We start from the raw sequence: 13,973 nt of genomic DNA, 5'->3' as shown, positions 1-13,973 counted from the left end.
AAAAAAAAAAAAAAAAAAAAAAAAAAAATTAAAAATTCAAATATTTAGTAAATAATTATAATTATAAATGAGTGTAAATTATTATTAAATGATATCGAGTAGTATATAAAGCTAAGAGTTGTGAAATGCGGATTTGCAGTATCGCAAGAGGATAGTGAAGATCCAAGCTATTGATAGAGAAGGAAATCCTCTCTCCAATGCAACCATCTCTCTGCTACAACGGCGGCCGGGCTTCCATGTCGGCTGCGCCATCAACCAGAACATTCTCAACAACTCCCCCTACCAGAACTGGTTCCTCTCCCGCTTCACCACCACCACTTTCGAGAATGAAATGAAGTGGTACAGCACCGAGAGGACGCAGGGACATGTCGATTACTCCGTACCGGACGCCATGATCCAGTTCACTAAGCAGCATAACATCGCCGTCCGTGGCCACAATATCTTTTGGGACGACGAAACCTACCAACAAGGTTGGCTGAAATCGCTCTCGAAGAAAGATCTCGTTCGTGCCGCCCGAAAGAGACTCGATTCGGTCATGGCGAAGTACCGAGGGCAACTGATTGCTTGGGATGTGGAGAATGAGAATCTCCATTTTGATTTTTTTGAGAGAAAATTAGGGTCGGCTGCTTCCGGTATGTTTTATAATTGGGCGATGAAAACCGATGGATCGATTCCGTTGTTTATGAATGAGTACAATACCATTGAGTATAGCGGCGATGCGGCTTCTTCTCCGGCGAAGTATCTTCAAAAGCTGGATTCTATCAGACGATATTCTGGTAATAGCGGCGGCAGATTTGCGATTGGACTCGAATCGCATTTCGGTCCTTCTCCTAACATTCCTTACATGAGATCCGCCATCGATACCCTTGGTTCTGCCGGAGTACCGATTTGGCTCACCGAAGTCGACGTTTCTAACTCGCCAAATCAGGTATACTTCTAGAAATCTTAAACAAATTGATATTCCTCTGCTAGGTTACAGTTGAATTTATCTGAATTTTGAAACAAAATAATCGTAGGATACATAACAAATCACATCTAGAACCATTAGTTTGTCCATATTTGTCCTGTCTTACAAAATCAAATGTATTGCAATCCATTATCTTGTCTTTTTTTCAAGTGGCAGCAAGTAATCAGTGAGAATGAGTGATTCATATCTTAGTCGATGATACAGATAATTAGATTCACCATGAGCTTCAACTATACTTAAGGATTTCGTTTAATAAGAGCATTTCAACCGTTCTTAGTCTTAGTTTTTGGTAGGACTGATGGTAGATTAAGATAAGGAAATCCATAAAGTTGCTTTGAGATTGACATGCCAAAGAATCTGATGCCTCTTCTAATCAACTCATAAAAAATTCTCTGGATTGACATGCCAGAGAAATTTTCAAGTTTACTTCTGATTTTTTTATGATCACAATCAATCCAAACTAAACTAAGCCTAAATATCATTCAACTTTTGGATTTAATGGTGAGATTAGAAGTAGTTCATACTGATTAGCTTCTTCCTAGATATTACAAACCATCTCAATTTGTTAGGAATGGATCAAAATCAAAATCAAAATCAAAATCAAAATCAAAATCAATTGTGGCAGGAATTTTGTGAAAGCTTGACATGATGATCTGATATATTCTGGATTTTTTTGTGTGGATTCAAACAGGCACATGACTTGGAACAAGTATTAAGAGAGGGATTTGCTCATCCAAAAGTGAATGGGATTGTGATTTGGTCAGCTTGGTCGCCATCGGGATGCTATCGAATGTGCTTGACAGACAACAACTTCAACAACTTAGCAACTGGTAATGTTGTGGACAAGTTGCTCAAAGAGTGGGGAATCAAAGACTCAATCACTGCTACAACAGATGCCAATGGCTTCTTTGAAGCCTCACTTTTCCATGGAGATTATGAAATGCAAATCGCTCACCCGTCTGTCACCAACCCCTCCCTCAATGCTCAGAAGTTCAGTGTTCTTGCTGCACCAGAACAGGAATCACCTTTACTGGTTCACGTTGAAGTCTGATCATTTGGGTGTTGATGATGATGAAGCTTAATAATTGAATAATAATTGAATCTCTATAACAATTGAATCTTGTAACGACACAAAATTTTCTACTTAATTTAAGGTTGTTAATGTATCCATATCATAAACATTGAATGTAGAAATACTTTATTTAAACTCTCATAAAACACGACTTCATAAAAACAGCTCAGCTTAAAATACTGCAATGGATTTACGTGTTTTAAAATATTTTTACAAATAACACCACAAAAGATTAAATAAAATAAATAAACGTTTAAATAAAAAACATCTTATTCTAGCCTAAGTCTAAGAAAATAATGATAGGAATGCGTTGTCAGTCTAAGAAAATAATGATAGGAATGCGTTGTCTTAACTTGAAATAGAGGTAGCACGTGACGTTGTATTTTAAAAAATACTCATCAAGTGACCCCACTACTGAGGAGTAAATGCAAAAACATGTGAATACAATGATGGGACCTATCATGACGGGACCTATCATATCCGTCTATTTTCCTACGGGACTATTCTAATGGGAAGCTTGGATGTGTATCATATACTCAACACACAACCCATACGTGCGAGTATGGGCTCACCAGATAGTTCGTACACCACTGGACCCCTTTTCTTATCGAGTGAGCCTTTTCTGGTAGCTCAACTTTTGCCGGACACTCATTAGAATTAGTAACCATCACGGCAGCATTATGAAAAACATAACGATACTTCGCCTACCTAATGGATGTACGCGTCCATACCCTCGTGATGGAATAAGGGCATCCCCAATGCATGAGGTCCCAACATTTTTTCATTTTCATTATCATTTAATACAACCCCGCTAGTGTTGTTCTGTACATATCACATCATTTCACATATCGTTCAACATTCATATCATATGTTTCTCATTCTTCGGTTTCTAAAGCTAAACCATTGTAATCATTCAATGAAGATCTAACTATAATTAACTATATTTCTAAAAGGAAAAAATAGGATAAATGAAAATGAAGATTTAATATATAGATCTATCTTCATTGAATCTCTCGGTCTACAAGTGAATCTCAACTGTGTAAAGGCCATTATCAACAAGTGAATCTCAACTGTGTAAAGGCCATTATCATTTTTTCATCATAAATCTGACAATGGTTTAGTTGTTTTTCTATTTCTTTTTGCCTAAGAGATGAAAGCATTGAAGGGAAGCTCGAGAGGGAAAGCCCAAAGAGGACAATATCTACCAGCAATGGGCTTAGACTGTTACAAATGGTATCAGAGTCAGACACCGGGTGATGTGCCAGTGAAGAGGCTATTCCCCAAAGAGGGTAGACACGAGGCGGTGTGCGAGCAAGGACGCTGGGCACCCAAGGGGGTGGATTTGGTGGGGGTCCCACATTGATTGGAGAAAGGAACGAGTGCTAGCGAGAACACTGGGCCTTGAAGGGGGGTGGATTGTGATATCTCACATCGGTTGGGGAGGAGAACAAAACACCATTTAGAAGGGGTGTGGAAACCTCTCCCTAGTAGACGCGTTTTAAAGCCTTGAGGGAAAGCCGGAAAGGGAAAACCCAAAGACGACAGCTGGCGGTGCGCTTGGGCCGTTACACAATTTTACAAAATATTGTTCTCGAGCGAGTGTCATTATAACATCCAAAAAAATCTTATTTCTCATTTTCGTCTCTTACTAAGAGATCCCATATCAACTAGAGAGGGGAACAAAAATAGTTATCCAAACACCATCTTAGTTTTCCATGTCTGATAACAAGCTACTACAAATGATATCAGAGCCAAACACTGGACAATGTGCCAACGAGGTATTTAGAGCAAAACACTGGGCGGTGTGCCAGCGAGGAAGCTGGCCCCCAGGGAGTGGATTGTAAGATCCTATATCAGTTGGAGGGGAGAACGAAACATCACTTATAAGGATGTGGAAACCTCTCCCTAACAGACGCGTTTTAAAATCGTGAGGTTGACGATGATACGTAACAGGCTAAAGCGGACAATATCTGATAACGGTAGGCTTGGACTGTTACACTTAGTATATTAAACTAGAGATTGTGACTAAAATGAGGTCCTGTCCAAGACCTTACGACCCAAACCCGAGCGTAAAGACCCTAATAACACAACAAAGAAACTAAATACCTATGAAACAAACCTTAATTTTTAGGTTTGTTTTCGTGAAACTAAAATTATTATCACTCGTTGTTCAAACCGAATGTGATGGTTCAGTACTAGGGTTTGACGAGATATACGTTAATATTTGTTTAAGATATCTCTTCTCAACCACGTTTTTCATTAATAACTTGCTTTTAGACGAACATAACATTCGTGGATCGAGATTTGAATAGTTGATCTCTTAATCTAAGATACACGTCTCGATTAAAAGTATTATAAGATCGTTAAGAGCCATTATTAATATGAACCAATAATATAATAACAAAATCATAACCTCACAAAATTCAATTTTTTAATTTTATACCACTCGACACCATCCACCTGTCTTGTGTCATTTTAAGCTTTTAAAACTACGTCGTTTTTAACCAACCCAAAATGAAAACCTATCCTTCATTCTCAACATAAGCGCGTGAATCTCACGCACCAATGAACTCTCGCGACGTATTTACAAAAGCCAATACAAGTTGTTGACGCGCATCACTCTCTTCATTAGGCGCGTGAACATTCCATTATAATTCGAAATTCATCCATTTATCCTTCTTCCCTTTTTCGCTCTCTTTCTCTCTCTTGAGCTTGAAAAAGAGATGGCCAAATTGCCTTTCTGATCTACAGCGAAGAAGGCGGAAGAAAGGCGAAGCTCTCCAACATTGATTTTTGTAAGTTGATCGAAGCCCTAGAACGAAGAACACAGGAGGATAATCGGAAGAAGAACAAGAATTTTTTGTTTCTTGAGCATTTTGGTTCGCTATGGGTTTGTGGGAAGCTTTTCTCAATTGGCTTAGAAGGTATGTGTTCTTTCTTTCTTTCGTTTCGCTTCTTCTTCTTTGGATTTACCGTTGTATTTTTAGGATTGACGAGAGGAAGTTTGTGGAATCATCGGTTGGTTTGTTCCTCTGAAATCCTTTATACTATCTGAAAGTTATACACAATTGATAATATTCGTTTGATTATGATTAGCTAATGTAGGAAATGAGCTTGATGTTTGAGATTTCCCTGAAAATTTGATGAACGGAATGGAAAATTTCTCCACTGGTTTCTAATGAAACGTCTCCGTTGTAAGGAACTTTAAGATTATTAATGGGCGAGAGCGCAAGTTATTTTGATCAATTTAGATGATAGATGCTAATTAACTATATTCCGTAACTGATGATTTGATAAATTAAACAGATGATGGCCATTTACTTCGTCCATCCGTTACTCGTTTCATTTTTTAGAACTTTGAAGTTTAATATTCAAAAAATAACTCGTGCTGCAGTGTTCGTGTCGTTAGGACACGTTTTGATTACGTTTTGCAAGAACATGGCTAATCAGGGAGGTGACGATTAGGTTTTGATTATGAACGAGAGAATTAGGTTGGCGGCCTTCCAATTTGCAATAGGTTTTGTGTGCTCAAGATTTAGGTTGTTTCATGCAGTGGTAATGGCATTTCCTCTATATTCCATTTGATACAACGTTGAGGGTTTAGGGGCATACTTCTTTAGGTCTGATTATGACCTCAAAAAGATTGTAGTTATTTTGGAGGGTGCAGTGTAGAACAATGAATGACCTGGTCAAGTTGTGTTTGCAATGGTGGTGTTTTCAAATTTTTTTGTTAGAAGGAAATTTCTTTAATGAGGAAAAAAAATTGAATTGTGGTGATTATTGAATTACTTTTGTTGGTTATGATAAACAATTTGATTCTTCATGTGATGCACATGTGAGATCCCACGTTAGTTGAAGAGGGGAACGAAACATTTCTTACAAGGGTGTGAAAATCTCTCACTAACAGATGCGTTTTAAAACTTTGGGGGAAGTCTAGAAGGAAAACCCCAAAAAGGACAATATCTACTAGCGTGGACTTGAGCGATTACAAATGGTATCAGAGCCTGACATCGAACGGTGTGCTGCGAGGGCGCTTGCCACCCAAAGGGGATGGATTGTGAGATCCCACATTGGTTGGAGAGGGAAATAAAGCATTCCTGTAAGGGTATGGAAACCTCTCCCTAGCAAACACATTTTAAAACCTTGAAGGGAAGCCCAGAAGGGAAACCCCAAAAAGGACAATATCTGCTAGCGGTGGACTTGAGCGATTACAAATGGTATCAGAGCCTGACATCGAACCGTGCGTTGCGAGGGCGCTTGACCCCCAAAGGGGATGGGTTGTGAGATCCCACATTGGTTGGAGAGGGGAACGAAGCATTCTTTACAAGGGTGTGGAAACCTCTTTCTAGTTGGCGCGTTTTAAAACCTTGAGGGGAAACCCGGAAGGGAAAGCCCAAAGAGGATAATATCGGCTAGCGGTGGGCTTGGACTTGGGCTGTTACAACGTATCTCTCTCGGTTAAGATACATTCTATTATTTTTCATATTGCAGTCTCTTTTTCAAGCAAGAGATGGAGTTATCTCTGATTGGGCTTCAGAATGCTGGAAAAACATCACTTGTAAATGTTATTGCAGTAAGTAATTATACCTAACCATATGTTAAAACTTGGTTATTTACTTGCTTATATTGGCTACTGCTGACGGCCCATTTTTTCTTTCTGGATGGAATTTGCAGACGGGTGGATACAGTGAAGACATGATCCCAACGGTGCGTAATTTTTTCTTAAAGGAATTTAATTGTATCAGTTCTTCTGTATTGGAACCAATTTTTAGTTTGTTCTGTTACCTTATTCTATATCACATCCTTTCATCTGCAGGTAGGATTTAACATGAAGAAGGTGACAAAAGGAAATGTAACAATAAAGCTTTGGGATCTTGGAGGCCAACCCAGATTCCGTAGTATGTGGGAAAGATATTGTCGTGCAGTCTCTGCAATTGTGTATGTTTCGTATACTTGTTGAGTAGATTCATGATTTAAATAACGGAAGATTCGATCTTTTAAAATTGTGTCCAGAATGACCATAAAAGTAGAAACTAAGACCGGATATAATTTGATCGTTATGAGAAAATTCAAAATCTTTGTAGACAGAACCAATCATTAGTTTCCAAACACAGACGAATGGAATCAGTTAATCTTTCCAACTTTATTCTGCTCTTTCCAACCTTATATGGAATTTTGTTTCCTCAACTCGTACAACTTTAAAGTGCTCGAAAATTTCGATATCCAATGCTATAAAAGTTGATAAATAAATCATTCAAATGCTTGGTTTGTTGCTCAATTTATTTTGTGTTAAAACTGTCACTTCTACTGACTTCTCGTCTTGCAGTTATGTTGTGGATGCTGCTGATTACGAGAATTTGTCCGTCTCCAAAAGTGAACTTCATGACTTGTTGAGTAAGCCTTCACTCAATGGGATCCCATTGCTGGTATTGGGTAACAAGATTGACAAACAGGGAGCTCTGTCCAAGCAGGATCTCACAGAACGAATGTAAGTTGAATCTAAAGAATCATGAACTAATAATGATGAACTGTTCTGCATTAGTGTTGCATGATCCCCACCTCAATATCAACCTCCATGCATGCTATCTTCCGAGGTTCAAAAAGTAAAATGGCGAAAAGTATGCGTTTTTAAGTAGTTTGTAGGGGCAGTTTGTTAGGAACCATGAATCTCCACAATGGTATGATATTGTCCACTTTGAGCATAAGCTCTTGTGACTTTGCTTTAGTTTCTCCAAAAGGATTCATACCAATGGAAAGGTATTCCTTGCTTATAAACCCATGATCATTCCTAAATTAGTCAATGTGAGACTCCCTCCCAACAATCCTCCACTCGAACAAAGTACAACATAGAGCTTTCCCTAAGGCCTATGGAGACGTCGAGTAGCCTCCCATTAATCGAGGCTCGACTCCTTCTCTGGAGCCCTCGAACAAAGGGTACCCTCGAACAAAGTACACCCTTTGTTCGACATTTTAGTCACTTTTGCCTACCTCTTTGAGGCTCACAATTCTTTGTTCATTTGAGGATTCTATTGACATGACTAAGTTTAGGTCATGGCTACCATGTTATGAATCATGAATCTCCACAATGGTATGATATTGTCCACTTTGAACATAAACTCTCATGACTTTGCTTTGGACTTACCCAAAATGCCTCACACCACTGGAGATGTATTCTTTACTTATAAACCCATGATCATTCCCTAAATTAGTCAACGGGATTCCCTCCCAACAATCCTCAACATAGTCCTTGTGGTTTGCAGGGGACTCAAGTCTATAACTGATAGAGAAGTCTGTTGCTTTATGATTTCCTGCAAGAACTCGACGAATATCGACACTGTTATTGATTGGCTCGTAAAGCATTCGAAGTCGAAAAACTGAGGTGGCTGCAGGAGTGTGTGCAATTTCAGCTTCCAACGTGTAATTGTAGGAGGCATATTTGTAGTTGGCAAATATGTCTCAGTTGTCCATCTGAGGCTTTGCTGATATCCAACTTCGCTGTCCTGTTTTGTGTTTATACCTTCGCACATACCTACATGTACATTGGTTTAGATTTGTATTTGATGAGGGCTCTGATTCTCTTGTTGGTGGGAGGAAAAGGGGGAGAAACAGTGGTTGATTTTGATTCGATTTGACTATGTGGATTGTGATCTAAACTTTTTTTTTCTCTTTGTGTATGATTCTACATCTGTTACTTGGACCATTGTGTTCAAAATCCATTAAAATGGCTCAAAATTGACTGGATTACATTGAACCAAGGCCTCCGTTTTGTGTGGTAAGTCAACTTGAGATAGAATATATACGAGCCATCAATATAGATGAATTCTCTCCCTATATGAGAAGCTACCACGAGAATGAAGCCTTTTGAACTAAAGATGATTGATATTTTCATTCAAGAAAGATGTTCTTGATTTAACTGAAAAACATACGAGAAAGAAATCTTTTTGGCTAAAGATGATTGATGTTTTCATTTTAGAAAGACATTCTTAGTTTAACTGAAAAATAGTTTGTTCATTTACTCTCGTTACCCGTCTTGTGGTAAGATTGGGACCCTTATGGAAGTTTGAGTTTCCAAGCATAAATGGCCTTTGAGTTGGAAATTTCTCCCTATCAGAAAAGTTCAGAACTAGACACTAAACGGTGTGCCACTAGTGAGAACGCTGGCCCCCAAAGTGGGTAGATTGTGAAATCCCATCGGTTGGACGTTGGATCCCAAAATGGGTGAATTGTGAGATCTCACCTCTCGCTGGGATTGTGAAATTCCATCGGTTGGACGTTGAGCCCCCAAAATGGGTGAATTGTGAGGTTCCACATCCGTTGGGGATTGTGAAATTCCATCGGTTGGACGTTGGGCCTCTAAAATGGGTGAATTGTGAGATCCCGTTCTCAAAATGGGTGAATTATGAGATCCCACATCGATCCCATCCTCAAAATGGGTGACTTGTGAGATCCCACATCGATCGGAGAAGAAAACAAAATTTATATAGACAATATCTACTAGCAGTGAATAGACCGCATGGACCGGGAGTAAATTTGTGGTATGTAATTGACATCAAAATTTTGAAGTGGTGAGGGCTTTAAATGTTTTAGATGACTATTTTAAAGCGGGCGTGGAACGTTTCTTGGTGCACACCTATCAACTAACTTCTTTTCTAACAACATTATAATCTATTAAGAAAAACGCGCGCACCCGAGTGTCTCGCTTTGTTTGGCTGCCGCGAAAACGATGGAAAATACCTTCCGTTTCAAATTTCAACGTCACGGAAAAATGTCACTCACCGATGATTTATGCTCTGTATGAACCACAAATTACGACATCGAGGTCGAGATTCCTGTTCTTCTTCTTCTTCTTCTTGCTGGCACTCTAAGAGAATCGGTTCATGTCGAACTGCTAAAATAGCTACTGCAATGGCGAAACCTGATATGGCGTGTATCTCTCAAGGTTAGAGACTTGGAAAATTCGTAACATATATGAAACCGCTTGCTCTTGAGCTGTTCATTCGTTGCCTTTCTTTTCTGTATTTTTTTTACTTGCTTTGCATGAACTTGGAACGATCACTATGATTTTTGATTCGAGATTCGGCATGCTGTTATTTCGGCTGGAGATTCTTATTCATCTTTTGTCAATACGCATGGAACTGCTAATAGAGCGATACTGGCTATTTCGTTGCAGATGCGATGGTGGAAGCTGATTTGAGGTGTATTTCGAGGTTAGAAATTAACAGCACAAATTACTTGCTGTTCTTTTTCTCTTTTGCGGTTTATTTCGTAGCCTTCGTCTTCTAGGTTTTTTGTTTGTCGATTTTGTTAGATATAAAAATTGTGCAGTTTATTTGATAACTTGTAGGGAGATTTAGAACATGCTCCTAGGTGAGAGTTGTTGTTTCTCTTCAATTCTTGGATTGCTTTTCCTGCCATGGTTGCGATTTAGAACATTCAAAAACTGCACGATTTAAAAATTGTGCAGTTTATTTGATAACTTGTAGGGAGATTTAGAACATTCTCCTAGGTGAGCGTTGTTGTTTCTCTTCAATTCTTGGATTGCTGTTCCTGCCATGGTTGCGATTTAGCCTCCGGCAGTAGATGCTGTATGTTCAAATTTAATGATCGGTTTTCCACCTGCAATGTCTTTATTTAGATGATATTTTGGGTTAACAACTCTATGCATTGACGTGTAAAAAGTTATTGAGTAGTCATCGATCTTGTATTAGCATACGTTTCAGTAACAAAACAAGTTATTGTTTGCTTGGCTAGTGTTTGATAGTGATGGAACATATTCTGTAAACTTAATTTAACCTTATCCTTATATAAAATTACCTTATTGTCAGTTCTCTATGCAATCTATCTTGCACTGTGCACTAGTATTTGAATAACTCACTGGATTGCTTATAAGGAATGTTATCAGAAATGACACGTGCGGTAATATCGACTATTTCAGCAGTTTAAACCTTAAGTTGACTCAAATTGTGGTTCTGCAATAATTATTCACCCTTTTGAGGTTTTTTTTTTTTTTTTACTCTGCAAGTTTCATTGCAAAGTTGAAAGTACTAGAGGATGAAGGAGAAAACTATACACAATCAAGGGATTTTTTTCCTCTAGATTGTCTTGTAACAGACAAGTCCTAAACTTCTAACAAAAGGCTCTTGCCAATTCTTGAATTCTTACCACAGAATAAAATCTGTAAAGCCTCTATGTATATAGACATAGAATCATCTTCCCACTAAAACTATCAGTGGGAGTAGTGGTTGATGAATAGAGAGATCTCATTTCACCTAACTCAGCAAACTCCTGAAGTGCCTTTACCGACTTACATCGTAGCTACTTAACTCTCTCATGTACTGAGCGTACTACCCCCATGGAATTAGTTATCAGAAGATTAATAGTAAAGGACCCTAGCTACACAGTTACTCCCTACTCTCTGTAACTACCTCGACCCATCTCCCTCACCCTCTTCCTAGTGTAATTTAGAGCAATGGGAGGGTGCTCAAAACTATCACAATGGCATTCGAACTGTAGCTTTCAGAACCTGTACACTGGCCCTTTTGCATGCAAAGTAATATCAGAAGACTAGATCCACTGCCTTTAGGCCTCTTTGAACAAGAAAATTGCTTCTTCCTGGTAAGCAGGAGTTGGACTGAGGTTATTATAGGTTTGAACTATTTTTCCTCTATCTAATGTAAATTCAAATGTTTGTTTGCTTACCCTTTATTTTATGAGGAATCTTGGGAGTAGGTTCGTTTTAGGTCAGAATCTTCAAATCTAATTTTTCATATTTCATAATTCTAAAACTACTATGACCAACAATAATGGTAATAAGTCGATTGCATTAAGTAGAAAGATTGACAAAATAACTAGTTGAAGTGGGGCATTCCGAGAATTGATTTTGGGACCTCTGGAACAAGCGAGAATCATTCAAACAAATGCCCAATGATGATGTAGAGGGAGAAGAGAACTATAATAATGGATTTTTCTGCTATAAATTTCCTTCTGTATTTGTATGAGCAGTTCTCTCTCCCTCTCTCTATCATTACACATGCGGGAGCACACATACATCTTGTTGTCTCAAGAAAATAAAGATTGATTGCAGATGGATTACATCTAATAGTGTTTCTTTCTTAAGTATTTGTGTTTTCAATTTTCAATCAAGCCGTAGGGCAATAATTTAACATTTTGCGTATGTTTTATTTCATCATTTGAATACATTATTGTTAGTACTTCAATTGCATATATTCTGCCAGCTTACGCACGTTGGAAATGGTTATTCAGATTGATACCCATGTGCAATGGATGATTTTTATTCATTTTAGATCATGAACTGATCCGTTGTGATTCTTTGCAACATTTTGTTGTATGAAGCAAGATATATTAGGAAGTTGTACGAAGCAGATGGGGGTGGGTGGGGGGGATCTAATTTCTTTGACCTGAAAAGAGATTCATTTTGACATGTGCAGGCATTTAGGTTGACTTTTACCAAACCCATTTGCCATAGAGTCAAAGATAAGTGATAAAAATTATTTTTTCAAGTTCCAAAAAACTAGTTTGGGGGCATTCCGAGAATCGAACTCGGGACCTCTCGCACCCAAAGCGAGAATCATACCACTAGACCAAATGCCCTTTTTGATGCTTTCCTTGTCAGCCATTTATTAGTATAATCCTAGACGCCTTATTATTATTTTCCAGTTTTCTAAGAAGCCCATTATTTATATTCCTTTTATATCTCCGTCTGACATTCTGGAACTTGTTATTCAGAACAACCTCTTGTATGTTTGTTGACATAGATGATATCCATATGCATATATGGAAATTTTATTCATTTTAGATCTTGAACTAACTCAAGGTGTAATTGGACTATAATTAGTTGTAGTAGATCAAGTTCCTTAATGTATAGATATATTAGTAGTTAAGAAAAAGAATGGTTTTCTGCTTACCTCTTTCTCCCTTTCTTGGTTTTACTACACATAGTCCCATACTTCATATTCACTTGCTGCTTTCTTGGGAATTATGTTATGATAGGAGAGGAAATTTCATATATTCTGATGAAAATGGATATTAGAAATATCAATGTCATATCTGCTAAAACTGTGTTTGCATATAGAGAACTTGAGATGATCTTGAAAGAGAACTTGAAAGGGAGAAGAGAACAAGACATTCCTTATATAAGGTTGTGGAAATCTCTCCCTAATAGCTGCGTTTTAAACCTTGAGGAGAAGTCCGGAAGGCAAAGTCCAAAGAGGATAATATCTATTAGCGGTGGACTTGGACTGTTACAAATGGTATTAGAGTCAGTCTTCAGGCGTGCCAGCAAGGACGCTAGGCCTCCAAGGGGGGTGGATTGTGAGATCTTACGTTGATTGGAGAGGGGAACGAAACATTCATTATAAGAGTGTAGAAACCTCTCCCTTGTAAACGCGTTTTAAACCAGGAAAGAAAATCGAAGTCTGGACTTGGACTGTTACAACAGAATTCATTTAAAACTTTTTGAATCTTAGTGGATTGTAGAATGCTCTTTCAAGTTTTTAGTATTAACATGGTTTAGAAGTGATCTCATCCCTAACTAGGTCGAAGTCTATATATATATATATATATATATATATATACTTTTGTAGCTCAAGATCATACATGATTGAATGTTATTATTATTAATCTTGACAAGGCTGATTTGTATGATATAGACGTTAATGACTATAATTAATATCTTGCCCATTTTCATTTTTTGGGTATCACATGGGGCCTCTTTGTGCCTGGAGCATGAATTCTGGTTTTATTATAGGTATTGTAATAGCGAGAGGGTTCTGCTGTTGTTAGCATAGAAATGGAAATATTGAAAAAAATAAAAACATGGGGCATTCCGAGAATCGAACTCGGGACCTCTCGCACCCGAAGCGAGAATCATACCACTAGACCAAATGCCCTAGACGTTATCTGATCTTTATCGAT

At 38.1% G+C, this 13,973-nt stretch overlaps 2 protein-coding genes and 2 non-coding genes across 4 annotated transcripts in view; 2 read left to right on the top strand and 2 right to left on the bottom strand.

The window, feature by feature from the left end:
- The window catches only part of LOC111811263 (anti-sigma-I factor RsgI6-like), a 6,933-nt gene extending 4,803 nt beyond the window's left edge, over nt 1-2,130 (top strand). The window contains exons 6-7 of the mRNA XM_023698030.1: nt 140-928; nt 1,659-2,130. Coding sequence (XP_023553798.1) covers nt 140-928; nt 1,659-2,018 — 1,149 coding nt within the window. The 3' untranslated portion in view covers nt 2,019-2,130. The remainder of the gene's footprint in view (nt 1-139; nt 929-1,658) is intronic.
- A 2,600-nt stretch (nt 2,131-4,730) lies between these two features.
- LOC111811311 (ADP-ribosylation factor-like protein 8a) lies at nt 4,731-8,735 on the top strand. The gene is made up of 6 exons (XM_023698091.1): nt 4,731-4,963; nt 6,531-6,612; nt 6,714-6,746; nt 6,856-6,977; nt 7,366-7,527; nt 8,300-8,735. Exons 1-6 carry the CDS (start codon nt 4,926-4,928, stop codon nt 8,415-8,417), a joined length of 555 nt encoding a protein of 184 aa, XP_023553859.1. The 5' UTR covers nt 4,731-4,925; the 3' UTR covers nt 8,418-8,735.
- A 3,843-nt stretch (nt 8,736-12,578) lies between these two features.
- Nucleotides 12,579-12,650, bottom strand: TRNAP-UGG. Its single transcript has one exon. It is a non-coding gene; the product is annotated as a tRNA-Pro (tRNA).
- Nucleotides 12,651-13,876: 1,226 nt separating this feature from the next.
- Nucleotides 13,877-13,948, bottom strand: TRNAP-CGG. Its single transcript has one exon. It is a non-coding gene; the product is annotated as a tRNA-Pro (tRNA).
- Nucleotides 13,949-13,973: the final 25 nt, after the last annotated feature.

Source organism: Cucurbita pepo, chromosome LG15 (assembly GCF_002806865.2).
Source record: "Cucurbita pepo subsp. pepo cultivar mu-cu-16 chromosome LG15, ASM280686v2, whole genome shotgun sequence".
NCBI classification, from domain to species: Eukaryota; Viridiplantae; Streptophyta; class Magnoliopsida; order Cucurbitales; family Cucurbitaceae; genus Cucurbita; species Cucurbita pepo.
The sequence above is the reverse complement of the archived record's forward strand: the minus strand, read 5'-3'. Positions and strand labels throughout refer to the sequence as shown.